This window comes from Rhinatrema bivittatum, chromosome 9 (assembly GCF_901001135.1).
Source record: "Rhinatrema bivittatum chromosome 9, aRhiBiv1.1, whole genome shotgun sequence".
Taxonomy (NCBI): Eukaryota; Metazoa; Chordata; class Amphibia; order Gymnophiona; family Rhinatrematidae; genus Rhinatrema; species Rhinatrema bivittatum.
In genome coordinates this window covers 235,637,278-235,653,934 of record NC_042623.1, presented here as the reverse complement: position 1 = coordinate 235,653,934, position 16,657 = coordinate 235,637,278, and the positions used below count along the sequence as shown (strand labels likewise).

Below are 16,657 nucleotides of genomic sequence, written 5' to 3'. Positions count from 1 at the left end.
AGGAGCACCAGAAGTTTCTTCACTTCAACATCCTGGGCTGGCACTATCAGTTTCAGGCACTCCCGTTCGGGCTCGCCACCGCTCCTCGCACGTTCACCAAGGTGATGGTGGTAGTGGCGTCCTTCCTTCGACGGGAGGGAGTCCTAGTCCATCCCTACCTGGACAACTGGCTCAATCATGCGAAGTTGGAGAAGCTCTGTGCGACAGCAGTCAGTCGGGTCTTGTCAGTCCTCACCTCCCTCGGGTGGATAGTCAACTTCTCCAAGAGCAACCTCGTGCCCTCCCAGGTTCTGGAATTTCTAGGAGCTCGCTTCGACACCCGCGTGTCCAAGGTCTTGCTGCCCGAGGCCCAGGCGATCAAGCTCATGAATCAGGTACAGCATCTCTTATCTCTCTCTATACCCACGGCCTGGGATTACTTCCAAGTTCTGGGCTCTATGGCTTCAACGAACTATTTGGTTCCCTGGGCTTTTGCGCATATGCGTCCTTTGCAGAAGGCTTTGCTAGCCCGTTGGAATCCAGTCTCGGAAGAGTTTCGGGCACCTTTACCACTTCCAGAATCTACCATTGCCAGTATGCAGTGGTGGCTCTCGCTCGATCACCTATTGAAGGGCATGCCCCTGGAGACTCCACAGTGGATTGTTGTGACAACGGATGCCAGCCTCTCAGGCTGGGGCGTGGTGTGTCAGAATCAATCAACTCAGGGACGATGGTCCGCAATCCAATCAAGTGGCACAACAATCACCTAGAGGGCCCGAGTTGTGCAGCTGGCACTCAAGGTCTTCCTACCCCTGCTCTGTCGCAAAGCGGTGAGAGAGTGACACCACAGTGGGATATATCAATCGCCAGGGGGGCACCAGAAGTCATCTGGTTGCCCTGGAAGCCAGCAAAGTGCTCTCCTGGGCAGAGCGCCATTTGGTCCGCCTAGCGGCCGCCCACATGGCAGAGAAGGAGAAGGTTCAAGCTGACTTCCTCAGTCACCAGCATCTCGATCTTGGAGAGTGGGAGTTGTCCGAAGAGGCGATGGACCTAGTCGTGTGCAAGTGGGGGGCTCCCCACTTAGACTTGATGGCCACCTTGAGGAATGCGAAGGCTCCCAATCGCAGAAGGGAGCACTGCTTGGAAGGCCTGGATGCCCTGGTCCTACCGTGGCCCAGCGACATCTTCTCTACGTGTTCCCACCATGGCCTCTGATGGGAAAGGTACTCAGGATAGAACTTCACAAGAGTCAGGTTGTTCTTGTGGCACCAGAGTGGCCACGGTTCGTGGATCTTGTGAATCTCACATCTGACTGTCTTCTTCGTCTTGGTCACCTCCCCAACCTTCTACGTCAGGGTCCCGTATTTTTCTATCAGGCAGATCGCTTTTGTCTGGCGGCCTGGCTTTTGAGTGGCGGTGACTGAGAAGGAAGGGCTACAAGGAGGAGGTGATATCCACACTGTTGCAAGCCCATAAAACTTCTACCTCTCTGGCTTATGTTCGGGTTTGGAGAGTGTTTGACAATATGTGTGCGGAGGCTGGTGTATCGGCGTGCAAAGCCTCAGTGTCCCTGGTTCTCTCTTTTCTCCAGAATGGCCTCTCTAAGGGTTTGTCTATCAATTCTTTGCGAGTACAGGTTTCGGCACTCGGTTCACTCTTAGGGAGGCTAGATGGGTATGCGGTGGCAACCCATCCAGATGTCGTACGTTTTCTTAAAGGGGCTAAGCATTTGAATCCACCTGTCTGGGCTACTTGTCCTTCGTGGAGCCTTAATTTGGTGCTTTCAGTTCTTTGTGAGTCACCCTTCGAACCCCTCCTGCGGGCCACGCTTAAGGACCTAACCCTTAAGACAGTGTTTCTAGTTTCTATTTGCTCTGCCAGGAGAGTATCCGAGCTCCAAGCTTTGTCTTGTAGGGAGCCTTTTCTTCGCTTTTCTTATTCAGGTGTCTCCCTTAAAATGGTACCATCTTTCTTGCCAAAGGTCGTGTCTTCCTTTCACATCAATCAGTCGGTGGAACTCCCTGCTTTTTCTTCAGAGGACATTGCGAGCACGTCTGGTGGTGACATATGGCAACTTGATGTAAAGAGAGTACTACTGCAATATTTACAGGTTACAAACGAGTTTCGAGTCTCTGATCATCTTTGTCTTATGGAGTGGCACAAATAAGGGAAACAAGGCTTCTAAGGCTACGATTGCTCGCTGGCTAAAGGAGGTGATTGCGTCGGCATATATATGTTGGGGCCGGACGGTTCCGGAGGGCTTAAAGCCCATTCTTTGCGTTCACAGGCTACTTCTTGGGTGGAGAACCAGTTGGTCTCTCCGCAGTAAATCTGCAGAGCAGCTACTTGGAAGTCTCTGCATACTTTTGCTTGTCATTATCACCTTGATGTACAGGTGCCAGTGTTTGGCTCCTTTGGAAGCCAGGTGCTTCGAGCGGGACTGTCTCGGTCCCACACTATTTAGGGAAGCTTTGGTACATCCCACTATCTGGACTGATTTGGGTACGTACAGGGAAAGGAAAATTGGTTCTTACCTGCTAATTTTCGTTCCTGTAGTACCACGGATCAGTCCAGACTCCCTCCCGTTCTACATTTTTCAGACCGCTCAAAGTTCTTTTTTTCTTCACAGATATGGAAAATGCCTTCTTCCTTGCAGACCTATTACATGACAGAACTATAAGGCACCAGACGTATCTACCACATAGATACCTTTATAAGAGCTGTTTTTTGCACTGTTTCAGATTCACATTATATTATTCATATTGGATTGGTTACTTGCTTGATCTTATTCGGGTTCAATTTCCGGTTATGTTTATCTGCTTTGATAACGTTTATACTGAGGGGCGCAGCAGGGTGAGCACTGTCCTCATATAGGATACCCTTTCAGATTTTCTCTGTCTCCATCTGGACAGGAGGCTCAACCCACTGTCTGGACTGATCCGTGGTACTACTGGAACGAAAATTAGCAGGTAAGAACCAATTTTCCTATTTCCTCCTTTCACTATCGTTTCACCTTACTGCTTTTATTTTTTCTCTGCCATCCTGACCACTTTCTCTGCTTCTAAGCTTTTCTAGATATTTTATCAAAAAGAGATGGCTAAAAAGGCAAGATGGATGAATACCATTCAAAAAGAAAACGGGCAGGGAAAATAACATATTAGAAAATAGGCAGACTGGATGGGCCAGTTGGTCAGTTATTCCTGTTCACACTGTCAGGGATATATCTCAGCTGGCATCTAGCTTTATCCAAGACATTATTTTTGTCATCTTTTTCCACTACTCTTCCCTCCTGGGTCGTTGAGCATGCAGTATCGCCTTTTAAGTTCACATCCAGCATGTCCACCTGCAAAGTTCCTCAGTAATCCAAAAGTGCACCAACACCACTGTGGCTATTACCTAAACATCTGGCCTCTGAAATCCCTCTGGACTGCATCTCACCCACCTGCTCAACACAAGGAGCATGTAGCCTGACTGCCAGCCAGACTCAATCATCATAGTTTGTCACTCTACCTTCTAGTTACTACTCTGCCTTCTAGTTACTACCGGACTTGCATCCTGTCTGAACTGCCAGACAGACTCAGCTATTAATTCTTCTCTTTATTTTCTTGCTACTAAGGATCCTCTGTATTTACCTCATGTCTTCTTGAAGTCTTTTACCAAATTAGCCCCTATTACTCTCTCTGAGGGGGATTTCACCACCCTTTCCATGAAAAAAATGTCAGTCGCTCCTGCATCTACCTCCTAGAAATTTGGTATTATGATCCCGTGTTCGAGAATGTCCTTTTTCATTGAAAGAAGTTTGGTTTTTGTGCACTTTATACCTTTCAGGTATTTTAGTCATCTCTCCTGTCTTCTAGTATATATATATGTAGATCCTTAATTCTCATCTCATCGATCTTTTGGCGCAGACTCCTCCCATTTCCACTTCACAAGCAGGCAGCAGATGTATTCCAGATTGAGTACCCTGAATCCCTTTCCCTTCAGCCTGCACAGGCTTAACTGTCCATTAAAAACCAGAAAACCATCCTTATATTTTTCTGGTTGCTATGGACTGTGTAGCCTATTGGAGCCTGTAGCCTGATCTCCCAATTTGTATTTTTTTTTTTTAATCACAGAGGCTGAAGTAGGAAGAAGTCATCTATCTGTCTGTCTCAGCAGCAGTGTCAGGCTGACTGTTGCCAGCAAAGGGGATGCCTGAGGCTGCAGGAGCTGATGAACTCTTGAAGTGAAAGAAACAAAGTAGCAGTTTCCATATAGGGGGTCCTGGTGGCAGTTTGTGCACGCACAGGCTGCTGCCATCTTTCTTCTTCCCTTCAGCCTGCATGGGCAGCTGATATTGGCAGGCCCAGGATCCTGAATTTTTGTATGGCCCATACGTAAGTTTTATTTTTTTTTTTTCTGCCCAAAGACACAAAATAGGGTAACACTACATCTGGCCCATTGTCTGATCACTAGAGCTCAGGCCACTTGCTTGGACATTGGAAACCCTGTGAGTATTGGCTCTAGTACTGCCCTCTTCTTTGTAAATAATTGATTATATTTTTCTCACAGGACAAGCAGGATGGTAGTCCTAACATATGGGTGACATCACAGGATGGAGCCCAATCACGGAACACTTTTGTCAAAATTTCCAGAACTTTGACTGGCCCCTACTGGGCATGCCCAGCATGGCACTAATCCTGCAGCCAGCATGGGTCCCCCTTCATTCTTCTTTTTTCCACGTAGCAGTAGCCTCGCGGTAAAAGAGCTCTGGAGAGATTCCTGACAGGAATTTTCCTCACGGAATTACTAAAAGTTCATTTGCCCCACAGGGTTCCCTCCTTTAACTTTTTTCAAGCCGCGGTACTCCGGTACGTTTTTACCTGTTTTCCGTCGATTACCGTCGAGTTTGGCCCTCATGGTCTACTGGCAGTCTACCATACCGTGGCTCAATTTTTCCATGGCGTCTGTGTACTGTCGGTGCCCGGACTGTAATTGCACCATGTCTCTCACAGACCCTCATAAAGTCTGTGTAATGTGTCTTAGACGAGAGCTTGATGTCCTAACCTGCACCAAATGTGCCTTAATGACACCAAAAGGGCGCAAGGCCAGAACGGAGAAGATGGAGCTTCTCTTCCGTGCTCAAACCCCAACTCCGTCCATTGCATCGACGTCATCGGAACCGGCACCGTCAACTTCGCGCCAGTATCGGTGACCGTCTGGCATCGACGACATCTCAGCCTTCAACACCTTCTACTCCCCCTCAGGACCAAGGGGATCGCAGAGAGAAACATCGACATCGTAAGTCTCAGAATATCGAGGGAGCGAAGTCGTCATCCGAGCCGCCGTTGAAAAAACCCCGTCCAGAAAAGGCACTGACCTTTTCGGCAACCGGGTCACCAAGGCAACCCTCACCCGACAGGGAATCGGGAGCTGCGACTCCGCCTTTAACAGTGGTCCCTCTGGCTATGCCTTTGCCTTCTTCTGTTCCGGAGCCGGGGCTGCTTGCTCCAGGTCTCCGAGAAGAACTGGACCAGATGGTTCAGGAGGCCATCGACAAGGCGATGCAACGACTCCAGGTTCCTCCGGCACCAACACCGGTACCGATTGTGGAACTGAGCACCGACCCGATTCCAGCAGCGTTGGCACCGCTGCTATCCAGGATGGAAGCGCTCATTTCTGCTTTTCCACCGATGGACCCCAGGTCACCGATGGCTCCGGTGCCCTCTCCACTTACTCTGTCATTGAGAGGAGAAAGACCGTTCCGCATCTCTCCATCCGGAGTCCTGCCTCAGTCATCGATGCCGATACGTCCCTCGCCACTGATCCAACCATCGGTGCCGATCTGTCCGGCGCCACAGAGCCATCCATCGATGCCTTCATCGGTGCCTTTGATAATTCCTTCGATTCCTTCGGAGCCTAGACCAGGACCTTCAGGTATCCCACCACCCCGTCCCCCTCTAGTTCCTAGAGGGACAGGTGCTGATCCTTATGATACCTGGACTGATGATTCCTCGCCAGACACTGATGATTTACCTTCACCAAGTTCACCCACTGAAAGTAGGAAGCGTTCTCCTCCAGAGGACCTCTCCTTCATAAATTTTGTGAAGGAAATGTCTGAATTGGTTCCCTACCAATGACAGTCATCAGATGATGGAGTTGCTCCAATTCCTGGAAGCTCCCAGGGAAATATCCACCAGGTTTTTTTGGACCTCCTCAAGAAGAACTGGGAACATCCTGGCTCCATTGCACAGAAAGGCTGACACTACCTATTTGGTGCAGTTAGCTCCAGGCTTTCAGAAAACTCAATTGGATCACCAATCTGTAGTTGTTGAATCTGCACAAAAAAGAGCAAAGAGATCAAAGCCTCATACCTCTTTTCCCCCGGGCAAGGATCAGAAATTTTTAGATGCCATTGGCCGCCGGGTATTCCAAGGCTCAATGCTCATCTCCCGGTTTGCCGCCTATCAGCTCTATGTGACCCAATATAATAGGGTCATTTTTAAGCAGATACAAGATTTGACAGATACCCTGCCTCAACAATTCCAAGATCAGCTTCAAACCCTAGTAAACAAGGGTTTTGAAACAGGCAAGCATGAGATCATATCATCTTATGATATCTTTGACACTGCCACTAGGGGATCTGCAGCCACTATTTCGGCAAGAAGATGGGCCTGGCTCAAGTCTTCTGACCTTCGCCCTGAAGTACAAGACAGGCTATCCGACCTGCCCTGTGTGGGGGACAATCTGTTTGGCGAACAGATTCAGCGAATGGTGGCGGAACTTAAGGACCATCATGAGACCCTAACACAGCTCTCTCTGATGCCTGCTGACTATTCTTCTAAACAGCCCTTCAGAAAGGACTCTAAAAAGTAATTCTTCTGCCCGAAGAAGTCCTACCTGCCACCAACCAGATCCCATGCCATGAGACCTTTTCAGAAAGCAGTCTCGTCAACCATGTAAACAAAAGCCACAAGAAGCTCCTCAACCAGGGCCTGCTTCAGGTTTTTGACTTCCACCTAGAGAGCAGCAGCCAGATTCCACTGCCTCACATACCAGTGGGAGGTCGATTGTGCCACTTCTACAACATATGGCACTCAATCACCTCAGACCAATGGGTACTGGCGATAATTGCTCAGGGTTACCATCTGAACTTTCTCTCTGTGCCACTGGACTCCCCACCTCTACCGGTGTGGAGAACATCCGATCACTCCATCCTTCTGGATCAAGAGGTCTCCCTCCTTCTCCAGTCCAAGGCAATAGAACCCATACCCTACTCTCAGCATGGCCTAGGGTTCTATTCATGGTACTTTCTAATCCCCAAAAAATCGGGAGGCGTTCGTCCTATCCTGGACCTACAGGCCCTCAACAAGTACCTCCAGCAAGAGAAGTTCAAGATAGAAACTTTAGGCTTGCTTCTTCCTCTTCTACAAAGAGGAGACTGGCTCTGCTCTCTGGACCTCCAGGATGCATACAATCATATTGCAATAACTCCATCTCATCACAAATACCTGAGGTTTCTAGTAGGCCACAAGCACTATCAATACCGAGTGCTTCCAGTTGGCCTAGCAACTGCGCCACGAGTCTTCACAAAATCCCTCATAGTAGTTGCAGCCTTCCTCAGGACCCAAGGTGTTCACGTCTACCCCTATCTAGACGACTGGTTAATCAGGGCTCCCACTCAGCAAGCTGCTCTGTCGTCCCTCAATCTAACCTTACACACTCTAATTTCATTAGGATTTCTCGTCAACTACGACAAATCCTACTTAGTCCCATCTCAAACCTTGTCGTTCATTGGGGCAGACTTGGACACCTTGCAGGCAAAAGCTTTTCTGCCTCGATAATGAGCTCTCACTCGCGTGTCTCTTGCACACCAGCTGCAGTCTCAGCACTGAATGCCACTTTCTCATCCTCCTGGGACACATGGCGTCCTCAGTTCAGGTCACAACAATGGCCCATTTGGCCATGAGAGTCATGCAGTGGACTCTAAGGTCTCAATGGACTCAAAGCATTCAACCCCTGTCGACCATTGTCCATGTAACAGACTCACTCTGTCAGTCTCTTGCCTGGTGGAAAAATCAGAATAATCTCCTCCAAGGCTTGCCCTTTCAGGCTCCAGACCCTCAAATAACTCTCACCACCGATGCTTCCAACCTCGGCTGGGGAGCCCATGTGGCCAATCTGCAGACACAAGGATCTTGGTCTCCAGAGGAAGCCAAACACCAAATAAATTTCCTGGAGCTTCGAGCAATAAGATATGCTCTCAGGGCATTTCAGGATCGCCTCTCAAATCAAGTTATCCTGATCCAGACGGACAACCAATTGGCCATGTGGTACATCAACAAACAGGGAGGCATGGGCTCTTTCCTTCCTTGCCAGGAAGCTGCACAGATATGGGTGGAAGCTCTCTCCCATTTGATGTACCTCAGGGCCACCTGGTTGCCGGGTGTGGACAATGTGTTGGCAGACAAGTTGAGTCGCATCTTTCAACCGCACGAGTGGTCTTCTCAACCCCTCAGTAGCGAACTCCATCTTCCAACAATGGGGATATCCTCAGATAGACCTCTTTGCGTCTCCTCAAAACCGCAAAGTAGAGAACTTCTGCTCTCTCATTCGCAGCAAACACCCTCAGCCCAGAGACGCATTCTCCTTCTCGAGGACAACCGGTCTGCTCTATGCATTCCCTCCACTTCCTCTTCTCTCGAAGACTCTCGTGAAATTACTTCAGGCAAGGGAACCATGATCCTGATAGCACCTCACTGGCCACACCAGGTGTGGTTTCCAATACTGCAGGATCTCTCCATTCGCAGGCGCATTCCCTTAGGAAAGGACCCGCTTCTGATCACTCAAAACGACGGGTGCCTCTGCCATCCCAATCTTCAAGCCTTGTCCCTGATGGCATGGATGTTAAAAGGTTAATCCCTCAGCCACTTAACCTTTCTGAATCAGTTTCCCGTGTCTTGATTGCTTCACGGAAGCCTTCCACGAGAAAAGCCTACTCTTACAAATGGAAAAGGTTCATGTCATGATGCTCTTCTCAGTCCATTGACCCCTTTTCCTGTCCAATCACAAAGTTTTTGGACTATCTCTGGCATTTATCAGAGTCAGGTCTAAAGACTTCTTCCATCAGAATGCATGTCAGTGCGGTAGCTGCCTTCCATAAAGATATTGGGGATGTTCCTATATCAGTACAACCCCTTGTAACACGTTTTTTGAAGGGTTTGCTTCACCTCAAGCCTCCACTGCATCCTCCGGCCCCTTCTTGGGACCTTAACCTGGTTTTGGGTCGGCTCATGAAACCACCATTCGAGCCTCTTCACTCTTGTGAACTTCGATATCTCACATGGAAAGTGATTTTCCTTTTGGCAATTACTTCAGCTCGCAGAGTTAGTGAATTACAGGCCCTAGTTACCTATCCGCCTTACACTAAACCTCTGCAGGACCGGGTGGTACTCCGTACTCACCCTAAATGCTTACAGAATGTAGTTTCGGATTTTCACCTCAATCAATCCATCATACTACCTACCTTTTTTCCCAGGCCCCATTCCAATCCGGGAGAGCAGGCTTTGCATACCCTTGACTGTAAACGGGCTCTAGCATTCTATCTAGACCGTACAGCTGCCCACAGGAAAAGCACTCAATTGTTCGTCTCTTTCCACCCTAACAAATTAGGGCAGCCTGTGGGTAAGCAGACTCTCTCCTCCTGTTTGGCGGACTGCATATCCTTTTGCTATCAGCAAGCAGGCATTCCATTTCAAGATCGTGTTAAAGCACACTCTGTGAGGGCCAAGGTAGGTAGTATGATGGATTGATTGAGGTGAAAATCCGAAACTACCTTCTGTAAGCACATATGGGTGAGTACCGAGCTGAGGATGTCCAAGCATGCACCAAATGTACCCAGGTGTGCAAAGCACTAGGATTGGGAGCGGCACCTCCGATCGGTGCCGCTTCCTGACATTTGTAGGTCTGCCACTTGGAGTTCTCTCCACGCCTTTGCAGCCCACTATTGCTTGGACAAAGCCGGAAGATAAGATTCCATCTTCGGCCAGTCTGTCCTTCGTAACCTATTTACAACATGACGTACCAACACCCTTCCGCCTGCCCGTTAGGGTTCAGGATGCCCTCGGCCAAATTTTATCCCAGTCCTAGTGCTTTGCACACCTGGGTACATTTGGTGCATGCTTGGACATCCTCAGCTCGGTACTCACCCATACCATCCTGCTTGTCCTGTGAGAAAGCAAATGTTTCTTACCTGTAACAGGTGTTTTCACAGGACAGCAGGATGTTAGTCCTCACGAAACCTGCCCGCCGCCCCACGGTGTTGGGTTCGTAACGTTTTATTATTTTATTTTTCGGCACTGCCTGTAGCTTTCAAACAAGACTGAAGGGGGACCCCTGCTGGCTGCAGGGTTAGTGCCATGCTGGGCATGCCCAGTAGGGGCCAGACAAAGTTCTGGAAACTTTGACAAAAGTGTTCCGTGATTGGGCTCCATCCTATGATGTCACCCATATGTGAGGACTAACATCCTGCCGTCCTGTGAGAACACCTGTTACAGGTAAGCAACATTTGCTAATTCCATTCATTCTACCTTGGAATACGCACTTCACACTGGAGAATCGATTGTAGTGATATATGATCACTTTTCTACATGTTAAATGAATGTCTTCAATTTTCCTAGCGTGTAGCATATGGACTCATTACAAATGGGTATAGTGTGCTCGTGCTAGCAGTTGGAGACGGATCTGACGTCAGCACGTGGTACATATACCCCTGCAGGAAGTGCAGCAGCTCAGTAATTTCCATCTCCAAAGCAGTTTGGAGCTACCTTACGCTCACTGAGCATTTTTCCAAATTCTAACGACTAAATTCTTAGAAGAATCCTACCTGAAGATGAGCCCCGCACTCCTGCGGTGATACCCTCGGGTCCCTCCCCCAGCGGCACAGAGGCGTAGTTCTTCTGGTGGCCCCGGACTGGCCAAGAAGATCCTGGTACGCAGACATGAGAAGACTACTGGCAGGGGATCCTCTACCCCTGCCCCCTCACAGGGACCTGCTGCGACAAGGCCCCAACCTCCACGAGAATCCAGCTCAATTCTCTCTTATGGTCTGGCCATTGAGAGGGCTAGACTGAAGAAAAGGGGATACTCGGGGCCGGTAATAGATACACTCCTCCGAGCACGCAAGTTCTCCACATCACTAACTTATATAAGGATCTGGAGGGTATTTGAAGCCTGGTGCGAAACTTGCAGCGCCAATCCGCATGCCGCTAGAATCCCCATCATTCTGGATTTCCTGCAAGACGGACTTCAGAAGGGTCTGTCCCTCAGTTCAATCAATGTTCAGGTGGCAGTGCTATCCTGCTACGGCCCCAGGAGTGACGGCAACAGCATTGCCACACACCTAGACGTTTCACGTTTCCTGAAAGGAGTCAAACACATTCGCCCGCCACTGAAGTGGCCAGTGCCCCTGTGGAACCTCAACCTGGTCTTGGAATTCCTAGCGGAACCCGCCTTCAGACCTCTCCGAGGCCTGTCCCTCCGTGTTAATCTTGAAAATGGTATTCTTGCTGGCCGTATGCTCGGCACGCCGCATCTCAGAGCTACAAGCGCTGTCCTGCCGCAATCTGTTTCTCAGGATCACCCCAGGGGCTATCCATCTTCGCACGGTTCCTTCATTCTTACCTAAGGTAGTCTCACACTTCCACCTCAACCAAACCATATCCTTGCCATGGAAGGTTTGAAGAAATCGGAAGAAGGTCGAATACTGCGCCATCTCGACCTGTTCGTCCTTCATAGTGGGAAGAAGCAAGGAGAAGCGGCCTCACGGGTGACTATTGCTCGCTGGATCAAGGAAGTTATCAAGGCGGCCTACGTAGAAGCGGGAAAACCACCACCTCTACGGGTCAAGGCTCACTCTACCAGAGCCCAAGCGGCCTCCTGGGCAGAAACTAGGATGCTGTCGCCTGCAGAGATATGTAAAGCGGCAACGTGGTCCTCCCTCCATACCTTCTCCAGATTCTACCATCTGGACGTCCAGGCCAGGGAGGACACAGCATTTGCAAGGGCAATCCTAAACGGACCTCGGGCAGCCTCCCACCCAGTCCGGGAGTAGCTTTTGTACATCCCATTTGTAATGAGTCCATCTGCTACACGCTAGGAAATGGAGAGATGGGGTTTACATGTGGATAAAGGTGAACCGGTAGATATAGTATACTTGGATTTTCAGAAGGCGTTTGACAAAGTTCCTCATGAGAGGCTTCTAGGAAAAGTAAAAAGTCATGGGATAGGTGGCGATGTCCTTTCGTGGATTGCAAACTGGCTAAAAGACAGGAAACATAGAGTAGGATTAAATGGGCAATTTTCTCAGTGGAAGGGAGTGGACAGTGGAGTGCCTCAGGGATCTGTATTGGGACCCTTACTGTTCAATATATTTATAAATGATCTGGAAAGAAATACGACGAGTGAGATAATCAAATTTGCAGATGACACAAAATTGTTCAGAGTAGTTAAATCACAAGCAGATTGTGATAAATTGCAGGAAGACCTTGTGAGACTGGAAAATTGGGCATCCAAATGGCAGATGAAATGGATAAGTGCAAGGTGATGCATATAGGGAAAAATAACCCATGCTATAATTACACAATGTTGGGTTCCATATTAGGTGCTACAACCCAAGAAAGAGATCTAGGTGTCATAGTGGATAACACATTGAAATCGTCGGTGCAGTGTGCTGCGGCAGTCAAAAAAGCAAACAGAATGTTGGGAATTATTAGAAAAGGAATGATGAATAAAACGGAAAATGTCATAATGCCTCTGTATCGCTCCATGGTGAGACCGCACCTTGAATACTGTGTACAATTCTGGTCGCCGCATCTCAAAAAAGATATAATTGCGATGGAGAAGGTACAGAGAAGGGCTACCAAAATGATAAGGGGAATGGAACAACTCCCCTATGAGGAAAGACTAAAGAGGTTAGGACTTTTCAGCTTGGAGAAGAGACGACTGAGGGGGGATATGATAGAGGTGTTTAAAATCATGAGATGTCTAGAACGGGTAGATGTGAATCGGTTATTTACTCTTTCGGATAGTAGAAAGACTAGGGGGCACTCCATGAAGTTAGCATGGGGCACATTTAAAACTAATCGGAGAAAGTTCTTTTTTACTCAACGCACAATTAAACTCTGGAATTTGTTGCCAGATAATGTGGTTCGTGCAGTTAGTATAGCTGTGTTTAAAAAAGGATTGGATAAGTTCTTGGAGGAGAAGTCCATTACCTGCTATTAAGTTCACTTAGAGAATAGCCACTGCCATTAGCAATGGTTACATGGAATAGACTTAGTTTTTGGGAACTTGCCAGGTTCTTTGGCCTGGATTGGCCACTGTTGGAAACAGGATGCTGGGCTTGATGGACCCTTGGTCTGATCCAGTATGGCATTTTCTTATGTTCACCGATTCAAGGTAAGCCATGTTTTCTTACATAGGGCATCCACCCTGCCGGGTGTCGACGCCTTCCGGTTGAGAACACTGGCGGTCTCCAGCTACTATCAATCGGTCAGGTTAATCATGTCAGTCACACATATATCCATGAAGCTTTTGCAAGGAAGATTACTGAGCTGCTGCACTTCCTGCAAGGGTATATGTACCACATGCTGACGTCAGATCCGTCTCCAACTGCTAGCACGAGCACACTATACCCATTTGTAATGAGTCCATCTGCCTACACTAAGGAAAACGAGATTATCAGGTAAGTAATCTCTCCATTAAAACAGTTTTCCAATTATGACTGTGCTCTTTCTGCTGATTTATTACTTAAATGAATTATTTTTAAGTGCTAGTATTTGCATGCTTTGTTCCCTGTTATGTACTTACTAATTCTCTTCTTCCCACAATGAGGTTATGAAGTTAAGAATTATACTTTGTCTATTTTTATCTTTTACTTGCAGGAAGCAGACAAATGCTTGGCAGATGGGGCTGATGAATATTTACAATTGATCAGTCTTTGTGCAGTCCTTATGCAACAACTAACTCAAAACAGCTGAATTTCGTCCTTCAATGGATTGCAAGCATTTATGAATTTTCTATCAAAATTTGACATTTTTAGACATTTTCTAACCTGTTTAAAGATGTTCTGTCTGCTTGTACAGTTTTATAATTAAAAATGCAAGATTCCAAGCACCATAATTTGAAATGTCTTCTGTGTTTGTTTATTTTGTACTTCATTTATCCAGCAGGCTTCTGTTGAGGCAGCTGGTCCACATCAGGCTTCAGTCTATTTTTTAATGTTAAAAATTTTTTTCGCAGGGGGTGGGTAGTCCCATAGTGCAGATAGTGGTGTGCTGGTGGGGAAATTCAGATTTGGCTAATATCTGATGGGCCCTGAGCAAGCCATTAAGATGGTGCTCTATAACTGAGGAAAGGAGGATAGTTGCTGCTTTAATGTTGAGTGGCCAATGATCAGCATAAAGAGTGCATCGCTAAGATGGCCTTTTTCTATCCCTTGTATCAACAAGGGTGTCTCCCAACACACACACACAAAATCACTTAACTGAGATTGCAAATTTGTAGGCAACACTATTAAAGAACCCTTTTTTTTTTTTTTTTTAAATGAACCCTTTAGAAAAGTGGAGTATGAAATGATAACAGCAGGATGTTAGTACTCACACATGGGTGTCATCATCAGTCAAAGTTGCCAAAACTTTGACTTGGCATACTGAGCATGCCTAGCATGCCCTATCCCACGTGTCCACGCAGGATCCCCTCTCAGTCTTGAAACATAGTATTATTAAAAATTTAAAAAATAGGAGAAACCCAACTCTGGGATGGTGAGTGGATTTCATGAGGCCTAACATCCTGCTGTCCTTGGAGAATACCTATTACAAGTAAGCAACTCTGCTTTCTCCAAGGACAAGCAGGATAGTAGTCCTTACACATGGGTGAATCCCTACCTACAGGCTGCTCTCTAAAACAAAAAGGGACCAACAGACAACCACAGTGCTGGTACAAAAAAAAAAAAAAAGGGGAGGGGGGTGCAGCCTGAACCCAAACAAAAATGGGCCCTAGGCAGGGAGAGTTGGGTTCTACACCTCAAAGAGATTCGGAAGGACAGACTGGTGAACGTACTGTCACATCAGCCATCCCTAGCCAGATAACAGTGAAATGTGAATGTGTGGAGAGAACTCCATGTCACAGCCTTGCAGATCTCCTCCACAGGAACTGCTAGGAAGACGCACCAATGTTGCCATGGCTCTGATAGAATGAGCTTTGACATGACCCTCAAGATACAATCCCTCCTATTATGCCCAGGCAGGGCCCCCAAAAATATGACCTTCCAGGTCAGGTACTTTAGGTCACAAGTGCGCAGTGGCTCAAAAGGAGCTTTTATCAGCTGAGCTACCACCAGGTTGAGGTCCCAAGACATAGCGGGAGACCTTAGGGGAGGCTTCAACTGAAGCAGGCCTCCCCATAAAACGTACAACTATAGGCTTTACAGAGATGGGTGTACCATCTACACTGTGGTGGTATGCGCCAGTTGCACTCAGATGGACCCTAAAGGAGTTGGTTTTCAAGACAGTCTCAGATAGGTGTAGAAGGAATCAAGCAGTTTTGGTGTGGGGCAGAACTAGGGCTTTCTGCTCACACCACATGGAAAACCACCTCCATGTCAGGACCTTCTAGTGGAAGGCTTTCTAGAAGACACTAGGAACTGAGACGCATCCTCTGAGAGATTGGGTGGTTGCAGGATTAACCTCTCAACATCCAGGCTGTGAGTGACAGGGCCTGGAGGTTGGGATGCCGCAAACTCCCCTGATTCTGGATTAGATCTGGAGAAGTCCCCAGACTGATTTGTTTCCGGATGGATAAAACCCATAGCAGTGGAAATCAGATCTGTCTCTGCCAATGACGGGCTATGAGGATCATAGTCCCTCTAAATTCGCAAAGCTTCAAGAAGAGAATCTTTGCCAGCAAAGGAATTGGAGGGATACGCGTATGGAAGAACCTTGCTCCAATGATGGGCAAGTGTTTCCGAAGCTGGCTTGCCATCCAGGGAGTAGAACAGAGCTACCTTCTTGTTCCAGAGGGATGCAAATATCTGTCTGTGCTCCCCAGAGGCACAATTTGCTGCCGCTTGGTTCAGGGACCATCCATAGTGTCTGAATGCACGACAATCTGTCCGCATCCACGTTATCCATACCTACCAGATATATTACCCTTAACACCATCCCGTGGGACAGAGCCCATGACCGAATCTGGATCACTTGCCTCCCCAACCCAGGGTGGATACATCTGTGGTTAGGCCAATTTGTGTAGGACGACTCCAGAACTAGATCCCTTGTTTCAGACTGGAGCATACCCACCACCAGGACAAAGAGTCCCAGAGATGGGTGACTTGGATGCAAGCCTGGAGGCACTGCGTGGCCTGGTGCCGCTGTGACCTCAGAGTCCATTGGGCTCTGCACATGTGTAAATGTGCCAAGGGAGCAAAATGGACATTGCTGCCATGTGGCCCAACAACCTCAACGTCCTGTGCTGACACCTGCTGGCTCTCCTGGATCTCTGCTGCAATGGACGTCAGGGTGGAGGCCCGCGAACAAGTCAGGAAAGCTTTTGCCTGAGCTGTGGCTAGCAGGGCTCCTATAAAGTCCAACTGAGGCGACAGAGTAAGATGGAACTTTGCGTAATTGATGATGAACTCTAGTGA

The 16,657-nt window shown here is 48.1% G+C and overlaps 1 protein-coding gene across 3 annotated transcripts in view; it reads left to right on the top strand.

Annotated features, from left to right (window-relative positions):
• Positions 1–14,133, top strand: part of RFC4 (replication factor C subunit 4) — a 140,210-nt gene extending 126,077 nt beyond the window's left edge. For all 3 annotated transcript variants that reach the window (XM_029615827.1, XM_029615829.1, XM_029615828.1), the window contains one exon: positions 13,902–14,133. In XM_029615827.1, the coding sequence (XP_029471687.1) occupies positions 13,902–13,997 (96 nt within the window). In that variant the 3' untranslated portion in view covers positions 13,998–14,133. The remainder of the gene's footprint in view (positions 1–13,901) is intronic.
• The last annotated feature ends 2,524 nt before the right edge of the window (positions 14,134–16,657 follow it).